The sequence below is a fragment of the Cinclus cinclus genome, chromosome 6 (assembly GCF_963662255.1).
Source record: "Cinclus cinclus chromosome 6, bCinCin1.1, whole genome shotgun sequence".
Classification (NCBI taxonomy): Eukaryota; Metazoa; Chordata; class Aves; order Passeriformes; family Cinclidae; genus Cinclus; species Cinclus cinclus.
In genome coordinates this window covers 29,044,006-29,069,363 of record NC_085051.1, presented here as the reverse complement: position 1 = coordinate 29,069,363, position 25,358 = coordinate 29,044,006, and the positions used below count along the sequence as shown (strand labels likewise).

Genomic DNA, 25,358 nt, shown 5'->3' with positions numbered 1-25,358 from the left:
CTGCCTGATCCCCTCTGGGAGATGGCTTGCTGCATACCCTCTGTCAAACAGTTCTTCAGTGGGGCACATTTCCTGAAGACTGCAGCAGTTCCAGCCTCCCAAGCACAGGCAAAAGTATCAAACACAGGGCCAAACTTTTTTGTCTTTATGCTACATCATTTCAAGCAAGCAGCAACAGCACAAGGTGAAGACGACAGGAGGATGCTGTGGATTTGGGTCCAAGGAAGATCATGTACAGAGAAGAGCTTATAGGTAACTCAATGGTATCAATGCAAGCTGGAGGGAGGGTTCTGTTGTGTTGATGGTGGACAGATCATTCCAGGGCCACCTTTGCACATTTTTTGTACTGGAACATTTAGCTATGTCAGAACAGGGGAATATGTGCTAGGGAAGGTGTTAGCTATTGGCCATCTATTCCTCAGTGTGAAGAAGCCTTTGACTTGGTTTTGATGGCTTCCTCAACACCTCTGTAAAATGAGTTGGAGGGCAGGAGGGTGAGGACTGTCCAGCAACAAAACCCACTTTGTTCAGGCAAGGTGTCAGGGCTGTGGAAGAGGAGTACGGGAGAGGAGTTTTGTTGTGGAACCCCTTGCAGCCTCTCCCACCTATTGTAAGCATGCAGTTGGTTAATAATTACCCATGCTGTAGAAACAGCACTGCCTGGTGCTTACAGAGCACAGGATGAGCACACTTGGAGTGACATGGAGTTTTCTCTTGGGTATTAATTGGGAAATAAAGAAATAGACAATACAAAGGTGAATAAAGTTAGCAGCAGAAGTACAGTTAGGGTTTAGGGGGTCGTGCAGATTTACTGTACCTTTCATGGCATCAGGACCCCTGGGTGTATAATGGATGGCCAGTGACATTCAGGTAGTTGCTTACTACTTGCTATTGCTACTGTCCCATTCAGACTGTGACAGTGTCCACTCACAGCCTTTGGCTTCTGGCCAGCTACATGATTTCCTGCCGATTTAGTGTTGCTCCTAGGAAAAGTCAAGGATGAGGCTGGGAAGCAAGCCTTGGCTTACCAGCCGGAGGAGAGAGGTTAATGGTGGGTGGAAGAGCATCCTGTGATTGTATGATGCTCATGGATAGAATCACTCTAATGTGACCAGAGGAAAAGATTCAGATGCACAACCTGTACTTCCCATTTCAGTCAGTTACTGACTAGTATCCTTCTAAGCCAGGTATTGGGAGGTTTCATCCAATCAGAGGATCCAGCTCTGAAGGATGATGTTTTTGTGATAATAGGTGATCTGGTAGAGGATTGTTTCCATCCTTCCTTAGCATACCTGATCCTTCTGTGGTTTATCTACTAGTGTTTATATGCTAGAAAGCCACAAATGAATTCTTGCTCCAACAAGGCTGAAGGGCTGTGATGATAAAGCAATACAGAAATGTTTTTTTCTTTACGCTGTTCTCAAATCATCTCTAGCTATTTTCCAGTTATAAGGTCTATATTAGGTGATGCTGGAAGGGAGAGAATAAAGGATAGCTAGGAAATGCATCTGTAGTTCAGGCAGTTAGGAAAATGACCCTGTGGCCTGTGAATACAGCATTTTTGTTCTTTGACCATCAAAGCCACACTATCTGACTCTTCAGGAGTATTGTATGCAGGAGGTAGCCACATCAGGTCTTCCTTAACTGTGCATATTGACAGCAATAATTGAATAAAAGTTATGCTGACGCAAGAATGAATTCCTGTGTATTCTTGATACATTGTCACCAAAATGATGTTATATTGTCTCTGCAAGGGTTCAAACAAATCGTTGTGACACTCATTTATTGCCAGCGCAGTTCTTCTGCTTTACTGAGTTGCTGTGTTATGTGCTTTAACATCATGTCTCAGAAGGATTGGCTGTATGTAAAAAGCTTTCACCCTCGCTACCCACTTCCACTTTTAAAGGGTGTATAAAGTTAAAGCATCTGAAGCAGGAAACTGCCACTTGCTTACCTGAAGTCAGTGAACAGCTCTGTGTGTAACCAGCAATACATGCCCTGAGCCACCTGTGAGTAAGTGTTTTCCATCAGTCATTCCCTGCTGCACAGGAATCTACTACCCTGTAATCTGCCTGGCAGAGTCAGCACGGAGCTGCATCTGTGCACCACAGCATCTTAATTGACTGTCTCCTTTCAAAGGACACAGAAATTACTGATTTCCATGTTCCCTGTGTATTTTTAATGCAATGCAGTAACAGGAAGGTGGCTTAGGGAGCAGCTCACCTCTGTTCAAATAATCTCTGATAGTATTCCTAGATTGCTTTCTTCTGCTGGGAAAACTGGGAATGAGATAATGACTTCCTCCAATGAGAAGAGTTCTCTAACTTGTTCTCTTGTGTCTGAGGATAGAAGAAAATACAGGATGGTTTACACCTTTAAGATTTCACTTCAGGAGTTGCAGAACAGCTAGACTGGCTCTGAAAAGCTTGTGGCCATTCTTCACCACCTCCACCTTCTGGGTAACACCTGGGAACTTCTTTTCCCTCTGAAGACATTCCCTGCTGTTCCTGTCAGACACTGCCAAACATGAAGCCTGCTGATTCCCCTCTGCACTGTCTTGGCTATCTTTAACAGTGTGAAGGATGGCTCCTGTTAAAGGTTCAATTAACTGATTTGAGGGTAAACATCATTATCCTTGTAAGATGCCCAGGCTGTTTCAGTCCCTAGTGAAGAAGAGCGGTTCCTGCTGAAGTGCCCAGTGCCCCAAGGCTTTACTCTTGCACAGAAGTAAATGTCAGAGAAAGGAAGGCAGCCCTAGCCCTGCTGCCCCCAATCTGTGCTGCTTCTAAAGCAGAGAAAGTGGATAAGAAATGGAAATTGCCCTCAGGGTCAGAAGTCAGTAATAAAGCATGAATGGTTGCTGGTGTGAGTTGTGCATTGCTGTGCATGGCACACAAGTGACATAGGCTGGTAGCAGTTTTCAGTGACAAAGTATGGCCCTTTTTTAGCTCCATATAGCAAGCAGGCTTTCTGCTTAGGACTTAGTGTAATATTAGTATATCTCTATGGAAATAAGATGATAGATTTCCATAGGAATAGTCTCTTTTGAATTTTTTCAGTGCAGTCACTTTTTGTGGTTATTAGAGAGACAGAAGCTGGTTCATATTATATGTGGTAAGGAGAGGTTTTCACCCAGGAAAAGTGACCCACACTCTGAAAGCCTTGTCCAGGGCAGGGGTTCTCCTGGACACCCAGTGCTCCTTGGTGCTGGTGTACCTGTGAAGGATGCATTAATTTGGCATCTTCTTCCTCGTGCACAAGGACAACTCTTCAGTTTTTCACCTAGTCTGTGTACAATTTTTTACCCACCTAGTCCCAGCATGGCTTTGAATTGGTGACATGACCAAGCCAGAGGAATTGTTACAGTGAGTTGCCTGAAAGCTGGGTCTGAGGTGGCCTGTTGGGGTGATAGTCACCATGAGTTCAGCCATTATGTAAGGTATGCTGAATAACCTGCAGTGTTTCTGTGCACTGAGATAACATCCCTTTGTCTAGGTTAAGTAACACTTACTTCTTACTGCAAGCTTAACTCCATAGCCAAAAAGCAGAAACATCTGAGTACTCAGTCAGGTCGGTGAGTCTTCCTGCTCTTTGCAGGATGCACTGTAGTGCTTGAACCAACATACAGATTTTGGGGTTTTTTTCAGTGTTGGCAGATCTGGCACTTCAGAGGAAGAAAAATGATTAAGGCCATGTTGTGGTGATAACAAAGACACCTTTTGCTAACTCAGAGGGGTTGCAATAAATAACTCAGCAGGGTCATGCGCCCTTATTTTGCTGTGTCCTGAAAACTGCAAACTTTGCATTGCTTAAAATACTAAGTGAATTCTGCTTACCCTTGAGTTCTTCTTGACTGCAACCCTGCCTCAGACCTCACTGTGGAAACCACCCAAGGTTGGCAGAATATGTCCTCTCCTAGATCTCCTCTTCTTATTGGGTTTTTCATCATTAATTCTGGGATGGGAGAGACTCCCTGTTCCTCCTACATCAGTAGCTGCCCACAGGAGATGCAGCCCCTGCCTCTCCAACATGAGGAAAACAGGCTCTGTTTTTTATTGTGAGGTTTTTTAATCTAATTTCTGCAAAACAGGAATTAATATTTTTGACATCTCCTTATCAATAAAGGGGTTTGAAAACCAGCTGTTTGTGGTGGGTGTGAGAAATCAGACTCCCTGCAATGGAATTAGGCTCTGTTCAAAAGAGGTTCTGGCTCTCAGCCTAGATGGAGGCTTGTGTCAGTCACTGCTGAAAGCACAGCCATGATCAGGGCAATAGCATGTTCACCAGAACTCTGTCTTTGGGGCAGTTCACAGAGCATTCAAGGTCCCTGGGTGGCAGAGATAGGCTGTGCTTTTAGGTGCACTAATCTTACCAGCAATAAAAATGACAAAGCAAGAAGGTGGCTTTTGTAGCAAAGTACAGAAGCAGGCTTTTAATGCAAAGACTGCCAGAGGCTGACTGAATTGCAATTTGCTTGGGAGTAGCCACTGTTTTAATTTCTCCTTTCCTTTCCTGATGTGGCACACCACATGCTTGTTGCAGGCAATGGGAAGGTGAGGTGGCTTCAAGAGGAAGGAGATTGAAAGGTAGAAGTGCAGCAGGTGTGACTAAAAGCTGGAGCGCTGCCAAGAGAAGGTGTGTGCTATGGCAAGTGCATTGCAATAACCTGAAGACAGCTGTTCAGTTTCCCAGTAAGCAAAAGCTTACTGAATCCAACCAAGGAGTCCAGCCCCAGGTGTTCAGAGAAAAGGAGTCTGTACCTAAGACCCCTTTTCCCTCTCCCCAGTTTGCATGAGACATGCCCCATGATGCAGGAAAATTATCCCAGTGATTCAAGGATACACTTACGGTTATTCTTTGTGAGGAGCTGTGTTTACACAGAAGACACTCAGGGGAGCTGGAAAGGTGCTGGAAAGGTTTTGGGTATCTAAATATGGACTGGAAGAGATTGGAAATTCCTATTACTCTCAAGAGATTTGGATGTTCAGCAACTCCTCTAGCCTGGAGCAGCAGCCTTCTAGATCCCTCTCTGATCAAGTGTGTGGTACTTTAGAGAGATGATGCAACCCATGAAAGGATGTGAGGAATGGCAGTGAAGGCTGCTTTTCTTTCTGCTTCTTCTTCTCCTAAATTTTTGTTGCAGTGGTTTCCTCCCTTACACAAACACCGCTGAAGTGTGGTTTAATGTGGAATTTATTTTAGATTAAAAGAAAGCATGTGCAGGCAGAACTATATTTCCTGCCTGTGTAGGGGGAACGTGGGCTCCAAAATGAGGACAGAAAATTCTCAGCCATTCAAAGGTATCACAGATGGATAAAATAATGGTGCTCATCATTTATATCAAGCTTGGATAAGGGGGAGTAAGGGGATACACTGTATTTGAAGTCTTGCAGTAAGGGAAAATGAATTTGTTTGGAGAAGGAAATGTTTTAATCCCTTGCCCTGGCTGATGCTGAAGGAGCTAGAAGGGAATGTGCACACTTAGTCCACTTTTAGCATGTGGCTGGCCCCTGGTGCTGGCCTGGAATTAGTTTTGAAAGCTGTTAGCTACACAGAAAATTCCTCCAGCTGTGATCAACTGCTGCTGAGTTGTAGCCTTGCTCAGAAACAGTGGTTGTGAATCCAGGGAGCACTCCCAGACCTGGATGCCCCAAAGGATGTGCATGATAGCCCTCCTGACACACTCACAGTGTCTCCATGTCATGGGAGCCTTTGGCTTCCCCTTGCAAGTGGCCATGAGCTCAGCCTACAGCTCTGCTGCCACCCAGGAGCAGAGAGCCCCATGCCCAAAGCTCGAGCTGCTCCTGCCACCTCAGGATTTCAGCATGCTGAGGCAGACCTTGCCACCAAGATTTCAGCAGCAGAATGGAAGGAAGCAATTTAGTGAGCCAGCCTTAGGAAAGGCTACTGGGAATAGGGCTGGGAGCTATTCTATTCCCTTCCTGAAGGGAGAACAGCATCTCCTCATCCTGGCCCCCATAGTGCTCTGCTATAAGCCTCTGGTTCAGCTCCCAAGTGCAGCCTGGCTGTCAGGGGAGCTGCATATGGGTTCTGCTTCACTCCCAGACCAAGGAAGCAGAGAAGGGCAAGAGAGACCAGTTGCTTTCCAGGTGAATGGGAAAGAAAGAACAGTCCTAGCAGGGAAGCAAAGAATAGCTGTTGTGGGTAGAACGCTGCAAAGGAATGAAGTGTCCTGAAGACAGGAGGGACCTGAAATATGCTTCTAATCCTTGGTTCTGGTGTACTGCCCATAGCTGGAGTTTCCATCCTGTCTGTGCTTGAAGAGGATCACAAAGCTAGCAAACAAATACTGCTTTACACAGTGAGTATATACCCTTTCCTGTCTCTCCAGGTCTCCCTAGCTTTGAGCAGGATTGCAAACTGGCTGTTCCTCACCTTGCCCTCCAGGCTGCTCCCTCAGCTTTCTGTTTATTCTTCTTTGGCTAGCTGGGACTGTCTCCCAAAGGTGGAAATTAGCCTCACCCTGGTGGGGTTTGCAGCACCCAGGAACAGTGGGAGGACAGCTCTGCCATGTTGGAGATGGGGGGGGGGGCTGCTCTCCTTGGAGTGCAAAGGAGGTGAGACACGCCTTCATAGCTGCTCATGCTTTTTTCATAACACTGGCTTCTTGTCTAAAAATATTATTCATCCTGCTCCAAAGTCTTTCTGACTTGAACATTTCATGCAGAAAATGCACAGCGATGGGCAAGTGAACACCCCGGGCTCTTAACCAGGCACCTTCCCTCCCTGCTTCACAGCCCACCTCACATGGCTGTAGGCCACATGTGGGTACAGACCTGGGCAGGGTGGTGCTGGGTGTCCCCTCACCTCAGACATGCAGCGTGAGCCATTTCGGAGTCTTTGTGCCAGGTCCTGTCCCAGTGTGTTTCACAGGGGTGAGGGGCAGGCAGAGGAACAAGTCCCTTCCACTGGACCTTCACTCAGAGGAGTTTGTCATCTGTTCAAAGAAATATTTCATAATCAGGGTTTTTTTTATTTTATTGTTTTCCCTGAAAACAATTGGCCCAAAAGTAACTTCTGTTTTTTCCTCAGAGGCAGAGAGCAGACCAAGAAGTTTGACCCTCAGATGAAGCTTGGTGTGCTTTGTAAATGAAGGTGGCCCTGGAGACTGTATGTCTACTGTAGCTGCAGTGCCAGACCCACAGAGAAAGCCCTGACAAGGACAGCAGCTTCTTAATCCTGCATGAGAGACATGTCTGTGCCTCCACTCCATAGCTGCCAGGTCAACTGTGGCCTCAGCTTTTCCAAGTCTTTCAGCAACCTGCTAAAGACCCGCAGCCGAGCACCTTCCCAGCTGCCCTGGATGTGATCACGGCTGAGCACGCAGCTCCTGTGCTGGGGATGGGGGCAGACAGCCTGTCCCAGAGCAGGGGGCTGGGCCATGAGCCTCGGTGAAGCTAAGGACATAGAAAGCATGATGTGCCCTTTTCCTTGCTGCTGCTTTTCTCTGGAAAAACAGTCTCAAATCACAAGGGCTATAAAACTAGTGCATTTCCTAGCTCTAGCATCATGTAAATAAGTCAAGTCAGACAGATGGTGCGCCAGAAATTTCCTCAATATTTTCCTATTTCATGATTTAACAGACTGCAGCTATATCCCTAAGAGCCTGGAAAGACATCGCTCTTACATGCACAAGGGATGTTTTAAGTATCTCTGAATGTCACTGAAAAAACCAAGAAACTGTTTCCTTGGAGGAGATGACATGTGTGTCCCAGACAATGGGCTCATGGGGAAAATGGAGGGATGGAGCTGCTGACTTGTAGCTGCAGTGAAGCAAGGGAGAGATGGTGTTATAAAGGAAGACTTCCTGGTTTAAGGCTCTGAATTAATTTGAATTGTTTTGCAGAGTAATGGACTTGCACTTACTACTGCTGTAATGGGATAGCCAGAGAATCAAATGCTGTGGCTGCCTCTGCAGCAGGAGACATCAATTATGGAAGAAGGAGGTTGTGCTGTATAAGGTCAGAAGACAGTAGGACAGACAGAACTATATTCAGCTTTTTCTCTGCCTGTGTGATGTTTGCCATGGCAGGGTGTGAGTTCCCAAGGTAAGGTGAAATTAATCCTGCCTCTTTTCTAAGGAGAAATGGGTCAGTATCTGCCATCCCCACAGCCCTGGTAGCATAGCCTGCCATGTTATGGATGCTGGTTACAGTAGTAAAGCTATGACTTCAGCTAACTTTATGGAGGCTGTGGATGGAGAAATGTGAATTGTACAGAAGTGGGATGTGGGTACTCATCTTAAGACAGACAGCTGTGCCAAAGACAAATCAGATTTTACTTTATGGAATCTCCTTTCTCCTTAATCTTCAGAGATTTATTGAAAACAGCCTCTAATCTCTTCTGCTTGCTGCAGACAAGTACATTTCACCTACTTATCACAGAGTGAATTTTAGTTCCATTCTTAATCTATGGAAAAGAAGGCTTGGGAACAGGATTTGCGGCATGTCATCTTTGGCATACACTGGGGATTTCCCCATCTGCATTAACTGCTGCCTGGACCAACACATTCCTACACACACCCAGCACAGACCCTCCAGGAGGTGTTCAGGAGCAGCAGCTGGCTGGGGAGCATGTGGACTAGGAGGCTTGTCTGTGTACTGAGAGCCAGAAGGTAGAGGAGTTCCCAAGGGAAACCTGGCAAACCCAGCTGGCAGTGCCTGAGCAAGGGGAAGGAGAGGAACCAGGGTTCTTGGTGGGAGGGAGCCCATCTCAGACAGCAGGCAGGATTTGGTACTACCAATGGGGAGAAGGAAAGTAGTTGCTGTCCCAGGCTGTTAGACTTACTACTGGAGGGGCTATATTTAATTACATGCATTTTCCAAGAGCTATTTGTATCTAAACATATATGGACCACTTTTGGGGAAAGAGTAATTGTTACCCAGGCTAGGTGCTGTAACCTTTGGAGGCTGAAGGTTGGTGAATCCTCTGGAAGAGATGGTCCTGTTTTTGGTGGCCATGCTGTCATCTGGAGCATGGTAGAAATGTAGAGAAGTCATGATTAAAATCTACTCATAGGGAGGAGATGAAACTTAATTAAATGGGAAAATTAGTAAGTAGAGGTGCCAGGCTGGAGCTCCACAGGAGGAGAAAGCAGCTCATGCCATTCCCCAGCTGATCTGGTGAACCTGTGCAGACATTTCCCTTTCTGGAGACCACTTTGTAGCTTGGTCAGAACAAGCTCTGGGTTGCATACCCAGCTGTATTTCACAGCTCTACCTCCACAGCCTGTATTGAGAAGCACACACAAGACAGGTAGGGTAGTGCTTGATTTCCATGTGGTTAAGAGGGGTCCTTTTCTTCACATGCTCTAGAGGAAAGATGTGTTTTTTCTGAAGGGGTTGTGCAGCTATGGACAAAGTGATACTGAGGCTTGGATTGTGCTTTCTGCAGATCCTGGGGCTGCAGGGACAGTGGCCATAGGAGAGACACTGAGGAGAGGGCCCCCGGCAGAATGTAAGTGGATGGTCCTCAATGCATGTCCCTATCTCTGCTCTTGAGAGTCACTTAAGAACAATATAGAAAACATGTAACATCAGATTTCCCCAAAGGCAGAAAAATGCAGGTGGGAAAGTGAGGGGAGCCGAGGAGCAGCAGTTGAGTGGAAAATCTAAAGTTTTATTAAACCTGTTTTCCACAGAGCACTGTGAGTTGTTGTCTCCTTTGCCTGAGATAAGAGATAGGAAAAAAGGACATTTATTTGCAGCTAGCTCATCCAGGCCCCTTGCACAGCAGACAGGTAACTTACTCTGCCTGCCAGTCCTGCCTGTGTCACTGCTGTGCCTTAGCTGTTAGGTGGAGGTGGGAGTATGGAAAGGACTGATATCCAGGAGGATAAACAACATGCACATAACCTCAGTGAGCTCTTTGAAGGATCCACCGAGCTTAATAGAGACAGACATCTCAGAGACAATCAGACCCTTCATGTTCTCAGCTAAAGTAGTAAAAACATCTTCATTTTTTATTTATAACTGAAGAATAGTGAAATTTGCTAAGCTGTCTTAATCTTGTGCTTTAAGGTGGGAGCTGCTTCTCTCACATTCTACACCAGCACTGCAGGAAGCATCTCCTGGTGGGAAGATGGAGAAGAGCAGTGGCTCTGGCTGCAGTGTGGCCCTTGTTCACAGGTAAGGCACACAGACTTGGCAGGGTGTGAATGTTTCACAAACAAATGGTTGCAACCAGGGCCTTTATGGAGCAGCGGGACTGCAAAAAACAAGATGTGCTGAGGGAGGTGAGATGTCATTTGACTGCTTATCTGCTTTTGAAAGGCACAACAAGCAAGATTTAGCACATGTGTAATTTCAATCAGACTCTTCTCTTGTAGAGATGATTCCTCCTCTGGAATCCCTATCATGTCTGTGACCATGAGGAAGACACCTTGAGAGCTGCAAGCTATTACCCAGCTTCAGTTAGAGAGCTTCATCCTCTCAGCCTGTTTGAGTAATCTCAGTTTACACCTTCCCCGCCTACGAAAAGATGCTGCTCTTGGCAGTCACCAGGCAGGAGATCGTGGCTTATCCTGCCTGGCTCTGTGCAGAGGGTCCCATGGCACTCACAGCAATGCTGTGGGAGCAATACCCTGTGCTAGTGCCTAGTAAGAACCTTGCCTTGTGGCATTCCATGCCAGGAGTTTTCCTCTCTTTTATGGTGGCAGTAGGCCTGGGCTCTCTCTATTTCAATCTCATCTGAAGAACTTCTCCCCCCACAGGTGCGAGTTGCCCTCTCGCAGCCCATCGCTGTGCTGTGAGCTCTGGGGCTGGCAGGCCCTGCAGCTCTGCCCTAACAGGCCAGTTTACACAGGAATAGGACTTCCCACCTTCTGCTGAAGCTGATTTGGAGAATCTATGTCCTCTGAAACTGTATTTCTAGATATGTATGTTTGCCCCAGGGTCACCTCTCTTTTGGCCCAGTCTTAGTGCTCAGTTAGTTCTTCAGTCTCTTTACTACACAGTGCCAAAAACATTCAACCATCAAAACCTCTTGCTCTCAGAGGGACAAGACTGGAATAAGGGGTGTTTAAGAGAGGGGGATGTATGTACCCAAAACTGAATACCGTTTTTGCTGTGTTTATCTTCCCCTGACACCAAAAGACAGTTTGGGGCAGGTGACAAGAGTCATGCTGCACTTCCATAGCATCTTAGCAGCATTACTTCCCCAGAAACAGTAATAAACTGTGGCCTGTGGGCTTGCAGTGACAGTTCAGCTCCTCATTTTGTTCCAAGCCCTGGCTGCGTTATCTGTCAGGAAGATAATTCCTTGACCTTGTGGTCAGGGGATGAGTGCTTTGCTTAGTGATTAAGCCACTGCAGTAGATAACATGCCATGTTTAATCCCTTTGGTAGCTGGTCCGGGAGGGGGGCAGGAGCAGCTGCAAAAATACAGTGGCTTGCAATAGGTCTGAAGACTTCAGAAACGGTGGCAACAACACAGAAACTGTGGCTGTATGTGCCCATCCTCCTAAGTTAATTTGGTGGCAGAATGGAAAACAACCAGCCTATCTAGGGCACTATTTTGTCAAGTGATAGAGCCATATGGTGCAAAAACCCCACAGTCGTCTGAGGGCTTAGGCATGTCAGAAATCAGGGAGTCCCTCTGTGTACAGATCCTGTGTCTGCTAGCTGGCATATATAAAAATAAGGTTTATAATTATTTTTGCCTGCGGATGGGGGAAGGGACTCCTGAATAAACAACTAATCCTGCTGATTTGAACTGGGGAAGCATGAGATACAACCTTTCCTGCTGCTTCAAAGCTGTGGCTGGGATATGGCTGTGAAGCATGCAGCTGGTGTGCTGGAAAACCCCACAAGTCTGCCTTATTCCAAGCAAGTGCAGCAAATGCATCAGAGCATGGGTGCATGACCAGCTTTCAGGTTGTACAAATTGAGGGTTGAAGCCCACTCTTCCAGTGGTATTTAGAGTCCTGTCTGCAAGTGAAACTGGGGAGAGCTTTGACTGACAGGGTCTCACCTAGGAGGTTTCATCCCTACAGCCAGACTTCTGTCCCCTGCTTTTTGCTGTAATTCTGTTGCTTGCCCCTGCCAGAGAAGATGGAGACACGAGCCCACATGCAGTTTGCCAGCACTGAGGCACTATCGTGAGGGAAGACCCTTGGGTTTTTTGAGCAATCCTCTCTTCCCAGGCTGTCACTGCATAGTTAAGGATTATGATTCCCCTTTAATCTGGCTTTTCCCTTTCACGAGGTCCCTGCTCTCTTTGCAAACAGCCCCAGCCTTAGATTACCTCTGGCTGTGGTGCCACCTCTGGACACAGGAATGTGCTAGCTGTCACCATGAGCTTGCCCTTGGGCAAGTGAGCTTAGCAGGCAGGAACCAATCCCGGGTCTGGTGGATGAATCAAAATGGTTGTTTACAAATAAAGGCGGGTATGGATCTGGTCTTTGCAAAACACTGTCACCCAGCAATCCAGCTCCCTAATGAGAACTGGACTATTGGCATGCTGTAGGTCTCTACCAAACCCTGGCAGTTTGATATCAAATTTGGTCTTTGAGGAAGAAAAACTGAACAACTTGAAAAATAAAAGAAAATGAAACAAAAAAACACTAGACCAACCAAACAAAACAAACAAAAAATATAAAAAACAAAAAAAACCCCCAAAACCTAAACAACCACCCCCCCAAAAAAAAAAAATCAAAAAAACCCCAACCCCCTGCCCCCCCCCCCCAAAAAAAGCATAATAAAAACAGTCTTTAGTAGAAAAGTGCTTCTTCATTCTTTGCTCTTGAGATACATACCTCTTCTTAGCTCATCCTCCTGATCCTAGCACTGAAACATGGTAAAATCTATTTTCTGCCAGCCCAGATTCCAATACTCAAAGAGGTGCTCCTCATCACCCTGTGCTTCACAGTAGAACCTTGGGCACATTTGGCTGCTGCCCTAGAGCCCAAAGGGAGGTGGTTTAGCTCAGGCTTCTTCCTAATATTGTGGAGTGCTGCCTGACAGATGCCTGGAGCAGCACCCATGCAGGCCTGGGGTAGAGGAAGCCACTGGGGTGGGGTGCTCCAGAATTCTCCATTCTGGAGAATTTCAATCAATTTCTCTGCTGCTGTAATGGATGAGGCTTCAATGGGAAGGAGACCTAAATAAATTCACAATTCATCATGAGATTCATGAAGGGTCCCAGTCTTATTTGCATTATATTATATATACATTTGTTTAAATCCTGTATGTGCTTATCCCAGGCTTCTCTTTTCCATCCTTGGTCCCACTCCATGCATTCACGACATGCTTCTTTGCTGTAGTGGTATAAGAGCCATCACGGTTGGAGATGTCTGAAGTTTTTCTGCAATTTTCCACTCTGGCCAACCAGAGTTGGCCTAACCCTAGTTGGAAAACTTTCTTACCTGAGGTCCTAGGTACTTCCCACCATTCTTCATTCCCTGAGGGTACCTAAAATGTGTGAAGCTGCTTGGCCATGTACATCTGTTGCATGAGACATATAAACCATGTCTCCTATGATTTTAAGAATATTTAAATAACTTGTTTTGTGATTTCTTTCTTCTTCAGATGTTCTTTCATTTCTTCTGAGGAGTCATTTTGTGCCTCCAATTTCCCCACCGAGAAACTTATGCTAAAATTATTCTCTATGCATCTGATACATCAACTCCCCGGCCAGCCTTGCCTGCTTGCAGGATGCCTCCCTGTACCTGAGGACACTGCAGTGCGTTGCTATGGAGAGGACTCAGACAGCATTACTGGGTCAGCAGGTACTGTACAGCATGGGAGTTTTCACAGCACAGGCATCAGGACAGATGGAAAGGGCCCTGCAGGTTCCAGGAGACTCTGCAGAAATCCCCCTGGTAGCTTACAGCAAATTTTCTGTGCATTTGGGGACTCGCTAGCTGTGACTGAATCACGTGGCATCCCTGCTATGGTACAGTGTCTTTGCAGGGAGGGATCTGCAGGTTCCCAGAGATAGTAGGAGCTGCAAGAAATCCCTAGAGTAGCACAGTGCAGTCTGATCAGAGACAGAGAGGACAGTAGCTCTGGGTGTGAACATCATTGCCTTCAGCAATCTGTACTTCTACAATTCTTTTGATGGAACCATAAGTAAAATGCATTGAAATACCTGATTCTACAAATAGATTGTTCAGGTTTTTTTAAAGATTGTAGGAATCACAGAAAATTTATGTTACAAGACAGAGTGCCTTCTGCCTGGGAAATATTATAAACCCACAGCACCCAAGAGATGTAAGATGGAGTGACAGCTAGCATAAAAAGGTATACAGAATATATCTACAGCTAACCTAAGATGTCAGGTGTTCTAGTGTTGCATAAAGCCCTGAAGCTTTCAGCTTGCCTACCTGCCCACCCTTTTCTGAGAGCAGGCAGGTCACCTCTGGTTTACTGCAACAATCCTCCCAGGTTTTACTTCCTCCTGAACAGCAGTAGATGAAATGATAACAGAAAAAGCATTTTGACTTATAGCTGTTACAACATATCTAAAATCCCTGCCATGACAGGTCACACAGACATGTATGAGCTAGATCCGAATTTACTGATAGAGTTCAGGTCTTAAGGAGAAGCTGGTGATAGGATGGATGTATCTTAGGATGCCAGGCTGTCCCCAGAGCACCTCTGCATAATGCAGTGATGACTGCAGAAAGGAAAGCTTCTCTCTCAGGCAAGAAGGAGCACTGCTTCCCATGCCAAGCACTGGTCTTAGTGGGGAGGGCAACAGCTAAGCACTTCCTCTGGGGCTGTTAATGCTTGCCCCATTCATGGTACTGTCTGGGAAGGCAGTGCAGGGGAAGTAAATTAGCAGCTGTGTTTGATAATTAAAAATAAAACAGTAGCATCCCTTTGCTATGACACAACACCCCAATTCTTCTGTAGGTTTTCAACTTAGGCCACCCAAAGCTCAGATTCGGACAGTTCCTGCAGTTGCTCATGCACAGGCATGCCCCACTTAAAGGATGAGCAGGGCAAATTAGTTTTCTTGAAGCCTCTGCAGACAAGTGGAGACTTGGCTGCATCCTATGGTCAGCTCCCCAGCTACCTAGCTGCAGGCAACAGGAGAAGGAGCCTCAGGGTCAAACTAGGAAACAAGGGCAGCTTGACAGCTTCAGGTGGAAGCTGAAAATGGTGCAGAGGCTCCTAGAATGTCTGGATGAGGGCTGCTGAAATTCCCTGATGAGAACAAAGTACCACTCCTCCATCAGGGTTCATGTCAGGTGTGAACGAAGTCCACTCAGGATGGCTGTGTAGTGGTCTCTCTACAGAGAAAATAGTGCCTGTTCGTGCATCTCACCTTTTCTTTGAAATCTGAATAAATAGCTGTTTCTGGGACATAAACATGAAGCCTGCATTGTTAGCATATACAGGAGACAGGTGTGTAAGTAGCAAAGCTTATGAACAGAGTGGTCCCATCCTAGGGTCTAAGAAATTGCCTGCAACGTGGCACTTAATAGAACTTTCATCTGCTGGCATAATATGGCTTTTTTTTCACGAGGGAAAGAAAAATGGCTTTCAGCTTTACCAACACATCTGTGTTCGGTGCTCCATTCCTTATTCATTTTCATGTCTCTTATAAATCATTAAATAATTGTCAAAAATAGTACAGCTTCCTTTGGAGGTGATTAAAAAAGAGACTAAATAATTGCATCACCCTCTTACAAACCAAAACATTCCCAGTAGCACCCAACAGTTAAGAGCCAAATCTCTTACTCCCCACTGTTTAGCTTACTGTTCAGCAAGGTACTTCTGTGCCAGCTGCTCTTCCTCTCAGTTGCACTGAGCTGCCTAAGCAGACACTGTTTTGTAAACACCCAGGAACACAGTGTCCAGCATCAGGGTATTGATAAATTTGTCACCCAGTCTAAAAATACGGATATGTTATCCTCCCATCCCATTGCCTGGGTACTGCTCAGGCAGGAGGAAATTTTCACTGAGTTCTTGAAAGCATAAGCCCTGCCAAGCCACTGTGATTTAAATAAATAATGAAAAGTTTAATATATCTAGGCTGCATTGGCTCCTGGAATAACTCTGCTGGCCCTAGAGAGGTAACTAATGGGATGAACTGGGCCCTGTAAGTTTAATGTGCTGAAAGAAAGTGTTACTGTATGCTTCATACATAGAGATATAAGTGATTCTAGCTAGTCAGGGTGGTATAAAGATGCTCAGTCCATGTTTACTCATTGCTTTAACATTTCTATCTGTATCTCCTGCCCATTTCTGCTAGTGCACCTTCCTCTCACCCTGCCCCTGACCTGGGCTCCCAGTGCAGCCTTATCTAACCTTCAGGCCCCCCATTTATAAGTGTTTCAGGTTTTGGGGACAATGGCCAGAAGTGGTGCCTGGTGGCTTAAAGCCTTTATCCTCCATGAAGCACCAGCTGCAGATCAGGAGTCAGGGAGCTGCCACAGCAGAGGCACAGGGATATCCCTCCACTGCAACCAGGAGAGGTTAATTAGAGGACTGCATGGGGATTAGAGAGGATGTGAGTGAGAGCTCCAGCTGGATCAGGGAGGTCAGCACAGCTTGAGGCAAATCACATCAGCTCTTTCTGCTTCAGTTTGCTTATACTTAGGCTGGGGGCGACAACTAGTTTACCTCACAGCCACATCCTGAGATTAGATGCAGGGAGCTGTGTAAAGCACATAAGAACAAAATAGCACTGGTACTTTGGTTTTGTAATACAGGGTGACTCTTACTGCCAAAGTGGTTTTGTAATGCAGAGGATTCCTTGCTGAATGGCAGGGATGTAGGAGATGAGTGCAAAGTTACCAGAGAAAGACTTGGGTCCTTTCAGACTAAAATCTTCCAATAACAAGATAATGTTTCACAGTAAAGATGCATGTTCAAAGAATGGGCTAAGGACAAAGAAGTCAGACCTAGAACCAATTTTTTTTTCATGTCCTAGTGTTAAGATGCATGTGGGATATGGGGCATATTCCATTATGAAGGCTCTGAAGACTGGCCTCTCCAGAGTTGTGGATGCTCTCCATGAATGGAGAATCTGTTTCCAGGTCTTGTGTTGGAAGAGTTTTGCATTTTTTTTTCCTTGTTTCCAGTGTTTTCTCTTCAAACATCACCTAGTAATATCTCACCAAAAAGGAGGGCAGAGCTGCTGCCTGCCTAGAAGCCAGAAGCATGATTTTCTCACTGTGCCTCTGTATTGGCTCTTTAGAGTGGGTGCTATTTGCTTGCCAAGGACTTGTGGGGCTGCACTCCCCCAGGCAGCTGTACTAGGGCTCCATGAGCTCCCACCACAACATCCCTGTGCTGCGCTGCAAAGTAGGTGCCTTGGGGCTCATTTCCAGGACTGGGCTAAGCCAGGGTCTTCCTTTTTTTCGCCTATGACAGCCTTCTTCTACAACTATGCAGGTTAAATCCAATCCCAACAAACTATATTCCCTAGGAGCTTGACTCAGCAAAGCATTAGAGCTTACATCTGATTTGAAAAGCTTTGAAGGGAGCCTGTGTGATCTGAGAACAGATCACAGAGCACCTCCTTTCCCCTGGATGTAGTGGCTGCTCTGCTGAACAACAGTACAGTCCCAGGTCCATAGAGTAGAACTATGTGTGAAGACACCAGTTACCATTCATAATGTGTCACATATCACTAGCTTTGTATCTCATCCTTAGAGCTTGCTGCATATTCTTTAAAACAAAACCAAAAATAGCCCAAACAAAAAAAAAGTTCAAACTGGCATTTCAACTGCTAATTTTTGTCTTTACCAGCAGAACACCCACAGCTGAAAGCAAGTCTCTCTTTGATACAACAACTGCAGCAATGAGAAATCAGCCTCAGGTAGGATATGATAAGCCTGCTGTGTATTGCAAATTCTGTTTCCAATGCCTCCCTGTCCAACCTTGGCTTAATGAAGACATGTAAATCAAACTAAGGCCCCTCTCAAACCTGTGAGCACTGCATATTCAGCATTTGTTTAGCGAACAGAATTCCCTTGGCATCAGGAGAAATTTTGGCACAGAACAAGTATGGAGCTCCATAAGCATCCCAAGAGGAAAATATTAGGTACAAAGCTAAGAAATCTAATCCTTCCTCTTATTCATGTGGTGAAAGGACTTAGTATAAACTGGCTTAAAATTTACCTTGTGAAATATTAACTAGTGGTGATGCAGCTGCACCTCATAATAGTTTTTAGACATATAAGCCAAATTCAGCCTTGACAGAGGGAATGTGTTTTAGTGATGAATTTTGCGTGAAGAGGAAGCATGCAGATAAGATTGTTGGATCTCTCCAGCACTGAAGGGCTCCAATGTCAGCCCAGGTCCCATTAAAAACTGGACAGTCCACATAAAACAAGTTTCTGAACATAAAAAACATGTTCCATTGTGTTCCAAAATTCCTCCAGAGCTCAGCCAAAGAAACTGCTCCTTAGTCAGTGCTTCTCCTCCATGCTGATTACTTTTTTAGTTCTCCCTGACCTGCAGCTCAATAGCAAAACCACCAAATAAGCCCCATCTAAAAGGGCCATACTTTTTGCATGTGACACAGGGTTTAATTTCTGTTCCTACAGAAATCCAGTAGTAAAATTCCTTCTCAAATAAACAGAAGCATAAGCAGACCCAATAAATACCTCTCATGCCTCCACCCAAACTGCTGAGTTAGATTTTCCATGCTGCAATTTTAAACTCATTAACTCCACTGAATTTCATGGACTTTGGACTTAAACCACTACAGAAACAAAATATATCCATACACAGATTAATGTCTTTTGAAAAAAAAATATTTTTTTCTCAGATTGCACATTCAAAACTTGAGCTGTACACTGCACAGTACAGGAACACTAGTGCCAATTCAATTACCATCATGTAGGTTTGTGTTGATCAGTTGAGCTGTAGCCCCAAGGTGTCAAACTCAGTCAGCAGCAAGAGATGGACCCCAGGTGTAATTACAGTCAGTGGCCAAAATGTCTCCTGGGCTGCAGAAGGTTCTCTGTCTGGAAATGCCCTTGTCAGAGGGAGGTTTGGACAATCTTCAGGTAGATTGCAGTAGAGCTTTAGGGAAAACATGCTGCTCCAGTTAGAGGCTGCCTTCTTCATTCACACAACCATTTGCCTTCTTTTCACTGTTTCCCAGCTCTCCCCATTTTCCCTCTGCTAAATGAAACAAGCAGTGAATTTCAACCACAGTGCAACAAGATGGGAAGCGAAAGCCCTCATATCCATGCTGGCAGGCTTTCTCTGCAGCCCCAAAGGCTACAAACCAGATGAAACATTGGCTATGCTGGAGTCACTGTATATTTTATCCCAACTCTAGTGCTGTCAGGGAGCAAGGGCAGTTTTGCCCTGGATTTGGGCCACTGGCCATCTCTTTTCTAGGTCTTAGCAGCTACAAGGGCACACACAGATCACTGCTGCATGGACAACATGTGGAGAAGTCTGTTTTGTCCAGTGTCAGAGCAGGATTTGTTTCACTTTTCTAATTGGTGCTTTGAGGAAGATGGTGAGGGGACAGCCTCCCTGCTGGAAACAGTAATGCAGCTGTCCTTTCCACAGCTAGCAGATTTGGGTGTTAATGCTTTTCACCAAGGGATGTTTTATTTTAATAACCACTCAAATAAATAAATAAATAAATAAATATATAAATAAATATTACTTTGTGCTTTATAAGCAACATTTGTCTGAAGTCTTTGACGTGCTTTGCTGGGCCAAGTCTTACTCTTTCCTGTGAGTCCCAGCAAGCCCAAGAGCCCACCTCTGCTTCCGTTTATATCAATAGGAGCAGGTCCAGCCTCTAAGGATTTGCCTGGCATTACACACTGAGCCAATGACTGACAGAAAAAACTTTGCTCAGGTGCCCTAATTCCTACTTTCATGCTGCCTGCCCTCAACACCACCAATCGTACCACGCTTCAAAGACCAAGTCCTGTAAAAATAAAAAAATACCTACTTCTTAATTTTCAACACAGTTTGTGTAATACCTCTAGCCTTGCAGGGCACCAAGGTGTATTTGGTCTATTGTTACTGTTACTGTTCATTTAAGACCTTCTTTAAAGCCTTCTAGGAGGACTCTGACTTGCTGTTACCTCCTGGGAAATTCTGGTAAGCAATCTATGCACGCGAGACTGCACGTCTGTGCCATGTGTCAACCCTCTTCTGGTTGTCTCTTCTACTGTGTTGCACATCAGAGACAGCCGCAAAGAAACAAGATCCTGTCTTTTCTTGCTGCTTCTCCTCCATGCTCCAGGTCTGACTGCTATCACCAGAGCAACCCAATACGGTGTCACAGATGGTAGAACGGAGCTGATGCTGCTTGGAGCCAGGAAAAGAACAAACCAAAGTGCCTGCTTTGGATGTGTGCTTGCAACTCCAACTCAACAAAGAGTAAATGTGGAAACCTGGAGCAGAACACTGTTGTACTTGAACGCAGGGCACAGGGCACAGGTAGGCTTTTCATATTTCTATGTATTTACTTGCAGAAGGACTCAGTTCCCTATACACAGTATTGAGTTAACTCATAAAGACATGATCCTCAACTAAGAGAATCTGTAACGTACCTTATTTTTGTGCATCTACTCTTTCTTGTGCTCTATATAAGAATACAACTCTTAGCACCAGTGGCAGAGAAATGCTGCCCTGCTCAGTAGATGATGGTAAGAGTTGGGCGAATGTCTCACTGTATGGAGCTCATGAGAGCTGTAAGGTTGGAACTCTGGAGTACCCTGCTCAAGATAGGGCAAATTGGATAAGGTGGTCTTCTTGAGTTTGCAGAATTCCTAAGGGTGGTGATTCCCATTTACAAGTGACCTCTGTAATTTCCCCAAAGTACAGATTCTACAGGTACATTCACTTTTATATCTTAATGAACAACTGACTTGTGTGGGTGCTCGTCAGTTTGTGCACTGTCCACAAATTTCTCTCATTTTCTCCCTCCTCCAAAAGAAAAGAAGGAATTCTACAGATGTTTGTAAGAGAAACTTGGAAAAGGAGAGGTGAGGATATCTGGGAGGGGTAACAGTTACAAAAAGTAAAATCGAAATTGTGTTTGTAAGCCCTTTCAGACAGCTTCTGCCCAGCTCTGATCATGATGTCTACTTACATGGCCTTGATCTGTGCTTTCCCTAGCTTGGTACTAGCAGCAGCCAAGGGGCACCAAGGGTATATGGCATTCTGTACTCCAGCTTTCCTCACCTTCAGCATGGGAGTGCAGCAGCTTTGAAAATGTAGTCCCTTAACTTAAACCAAACTGCCCATCACTCCAGGCAGAATCAGCTTGAGTGGTTTTGGATTGTATTCAGCAGGCTCTAGTAGTCAGTAGCCTCTGTTTGCATTTCCAGCTGGGGGGTGCAGCTGTAGTCATCTCTGGTGTAAACAATCAGTCAGTAACTCAGAGGTTCAAGCAGATTTTGCAGCCCTCTGAAAAAATACATGTGCTTGTGGGGTGGAGGACACAAAAATTTGCTTCCTCTCTGTAAAGATGACTAAGGTCAGTCTTTAAAACACACCCAGAACAAAAAATGTATTTAAAACAGTATGTGAAATAGCTGCCACATTTTGTGCGGTACCCTGCTCCCCCAAAATATGGAATTAGGGTGGATGTTGGTTTTCACTGTTTTTAAAACACTCATGCCGAGGAGCTTTCTGTCACATTACGATGGATAACCAGTGGTGCATCCTCACTCACCCATAACAAGATCTTTCATTTCTTACTAAGGTGAGCATGCAGTTCTGCTTCGAAGGCCATCTTGTCAAAGGTGCGCATGTTCGTCTCCTCCCGCACCTTTTCCCGGACATGGAAGGATGCTCGAGCAACAGACCTGGCATTTTCTAAAACAGTCTTCTTCTCCTTGAAAATCTGCTCACTTCTCTCCAGCTTCCTCTCTATAGAGAGGAGAATTTCCCTGCGCCGTAAGTCCTCATACTCTTCTACCTTTTGCTTGTTCAGTTTCTGGACTTTTTCCTTTTCCAGACGGCTCAAGACCACTTTGCGGGCTTTTTCTTGGACAGCCTCTTCAGCCACCTGGGCAGCATGCTGGAGCCTTCTCTCTGTCTCTCTAGCCAGTGCTTCCAAGTGCTCCTTCTGCTCTCTTTCCTTCTTCTCTGCTGCCAGCTTAGCTCTCTGGATCTGCATGTCCTCACGCCTGGCCTTCTCCTTCAGCTCCTGGTTCCTCTTCTCCACAAGCTGCTCATAGTTCTCCTGAGCCTTTGTCAAACTCATCTTCAGGGATGCCTTCAGCATTTCTTTCTCTTCTGCCTCTTGCTTGGCCAGTTCCTTGAGCAAGGCCTCATGCTTCAGCTTCTCTGCTTGGTTGAATAGTCTCTTTTCCTTCTGCAGCTGCACCTCCTTCTTCAGCCTCTTTTGTGCAGCTGTGGACAGCTTCTCTTGCAGGAGCTGCTCCTCTCGCTCCTGATGCTCCTTCTTGACCTCTTCCTTCGCCTTCAGGTTGAGCTCTTGATGGAGCTTTTTCTGCTTGTCTTCCTTGATGGCCCTCTCCAGCCTCTCCCTCCGAAGCCGCTCCTGCTTCTCCGCTTGCTCCCTCCACCTCCCCTCACACACCAGGAGCTGCCTCTGCTTCATCAGGGTGGCTTCCTCCTGCTCCTGGTTCAGTCTCCCTCGCCGCTTCTCCACCTGGCTCTCCCACATCCGCTGACCCTGCAGGAGGGCCCTCTGCTTCTCCTTCTCCTCCTGCTCCTTCCGCTGCTCAGCCAGGCGCCGCTGGCTGTCCCACTGCAGATGAGCTGCCTGCCGCTGCTCCCGCAGGAGGCTGGCCTCCTGGTGCTTGGCGATCATCAGTGCCGCGATCTTCTTGTCTCTCTCCGGCACCTCTGAGAGACCTTTCTTCCTCTTCACCTCCCTGACGATCCTCTCGACTCTCTGGGCAGTCTGTGGTGAGTGGCTGAGGTCGCCCAGGCTGAAGCTGCGCCCCAGCAGAGCCCCACTGGCGACGGCTACCCCCCGCCCCCGGCCACACACCTTGCCCCCGCGCTCCCGCAGGCTCTCCCCGCTGTAGGACGACGAAGCGCCCGACTCAGAGGAGGTCTTGCCCCAGCTACCCTCGCGGCGCTTCTGCAGCGAGTCCAGAGAGTGGCTCTTGCCCTTGGCACCCCTCGATGCCCGGGCCTTGCCCCCGCCATGGGTCCGGGGCCCGCCGGCAGCGGCGGCCGCAGCCCGGGACGAAACGCGGGCGGCGGGCGAAGGCGGCAGGCTGCCCAGGGGCGCGAGGATCCGCCTCTTCTCCTCCCGGATAATCCTCTCCCGCTCCTCCCGGCACTGCTGCAGCTTGCGGCGGCGCTCCCGCTCGTAGGCCTCGTAGAGGCCGGCGGCCACTCGCATGGAGCGCCCGGGCGCCTCTCTCAGCAGGTCCCCCAGCGCCCGCGGCAGCAGCTCCACGGGCCGCACGGCGCAGCGGGCGCAGGCCTCCAGCGACCGCGGGCTGGTCAGCACGTACCGGCTGCCCTCCGCCGCCGCGCAGTCGAAGTTGTACAGGTCCAGGTGCAGCAGCGGCGACTGCTCTCCAGGACGGGCCGGCTCTCCCCCCGCTGCCCCCCCGGGCGCCGGGCAGGGCTGCGGGGGAGGTTCGGCCGGCGGCTCCACCATGGCTCGGCCTGCGGGGCAGAGAGCGGCGGCGGGTGAGCGGGCGGGCAGCGGGCGCACAGACCCCTTTGTGTCCCCGGGCAGGGGAGAGGAGCGGCTGGGAGGGGGAGGCGAGGCGTGCACCGGGGGTGCCAGGGCTGGGCTGTGTTTGTGCAGGAAGGGGGCAGGTAGCGACAGATGTTGGGCGCGGAGGGGCAGTGCCGGGGGCGGGGTGCCCGGGGCGCGGAGCCGTGTTTGGGCGGTCGGGCACAGGGGCGTGGTGCGGGAGGCTTGGGAAGCGCGGGTTGTGCCCTGTGGTGCGCGCGGGGGCGTTTGGGGTGACGGGGGTGTTCGGGGTGACGCGGGGGGCATTCTAAGTCCTCCGGCAGGTTTGAGCAGTGGGCGCAGAATCGTTCGGCAAGGAACGGGGATGCTGGGGGTGCACGGCTTGTGTCTGGGCCGGGAAGGACAGTCTGGGCTGAGGGTGGCCGGGCTACGAACGAGGATGCTCTGGGTGCGCTGGGTTTGGCGGGGTGGAGGACGAGGTTGCCCGCGATGAATGGGTGAACGGAGAAAGGGCTGGCAGCGGGACCGACACCTACTCCCGGGCCGCCGCCCGCGGCGCAAGACGGAGCCCCCCGCCCGCCCCGGGTCCCCCGCGGCACTCACCGGGCGGGCGCGGCCGCAGCCCCGCTCTTTGTCTCGGTGCCGGAGGGCTCGGGGATCAGGCGGGAGGCGGCTCCTCCATGGCACCCCGTGCCCGGGGCGGCGGGCACGGCGGCCGCCCGCAGGCTGCGGCACCCCGCGCTGCCCGCTGCAGCCCCGCGCGGGGGGCGGGCTGGCGGAGGCGGGCGCGGGGGGAGCCAGCCCCGCCGCCGGGCCGGGCCGGGCTGGGGGCAGCGCTGCGGCCGGGCGGGGGACCCGCCCCTGCCTCCCCGCCGCGAGGGGCCGGGCCCGGCGCTGCTGCGGCGGGAGCGGCTCGGGGCTGGCTCGGGTGGCTGGTAAGCTCCTGGCCTGCCTGGAGAGTACTTCCGTGCAGGCATCCCCACTCCTTGTGTGCGCATCCCTTCATCCGTGCCTCCTGCCCTGCACCTGCCCCTCCGAGCTCATGTCTATCCCTGCAGACCTTCCCTAAATGAGCGGCCCTTTCACGGTCGTGCCTCCTGTTTTGCACTGTTTTTCTTGTACATGAACAAGCCCATCTGTATTTACCATTAATATAGAGAAGGATAAAGGGGGTATAAGAAAGAACAGGAGATGCTAACCCAGTTTTACAGATGGCAAACTGAGCCCCAGGGAGATGGAAGTGCCTGCCTCAGGCTGCCTAGGGAATTCAAGCCAGAGCTGGAAAGGAATGGTAAAGCTCTCAGATTTCGGTTCAGTTTCCAACCATGAAACCTTATTCCCTTTTGTCCTAGTGTAAGTAAGTTATTGCTAGATGCAGAGATGTGTCAGGCAGTACAGTACACCTTTTTGAATACCCACTTTGAATATGGTGTTTGCAGTTACTTTGAAATATCCCTGGTTTCTACAGGAATCCTGAGCTCGGCAGCCTCAGTGGATTTGCGGAATGCTTTGCTCTGGAAATAACATTCAGCTGAAAGAGGATCACTGCTGCTTGGGGAGCTGCAGAGCATCTGTGCCACTTAGTGGAGCAACTCTGTTTTTTTCAGGCAGAGGACGGGAGTGGTAAATGCGCCATTGGTCAACGTGTTATGAAGTCAATGTTTTTCAGCAATTTCTCATTTAACTTCTACAGGTATGCCTTGATATGCTTTGCTTTTATAAGGAAGGATATGGTGCTCACCAAACAACTTTCCAGGATGGCTCAGGAC

The 25,358-nt window shown here is 48.0% G+C and overlaps 1 protein-coding gene across 1 annotated transcript; it reads right to left on the bottom strand.

The window, feature by feature from the left end:
• Nucleotides 1–21,648: 21,648 nt before the first annotated feature.
• CCDC177 (coiled-coil domain containing 177) lies at nucleotides 21,649–23,578 on the bottom strand. The gene has a single exon (XM_062494628.1). It carries the CDS (start codon nucleotides 23,545–23,547, stop codon nucleotides 21,649–21,651), a length of 1,899 nt encoding a protein of 632 aa, XP_062350612.1. The 5' UTR covers nucleotides 23,548–23,578.
• Nucleotides 23,579–25,358: the final 1,780 nt, after the last annotated feature.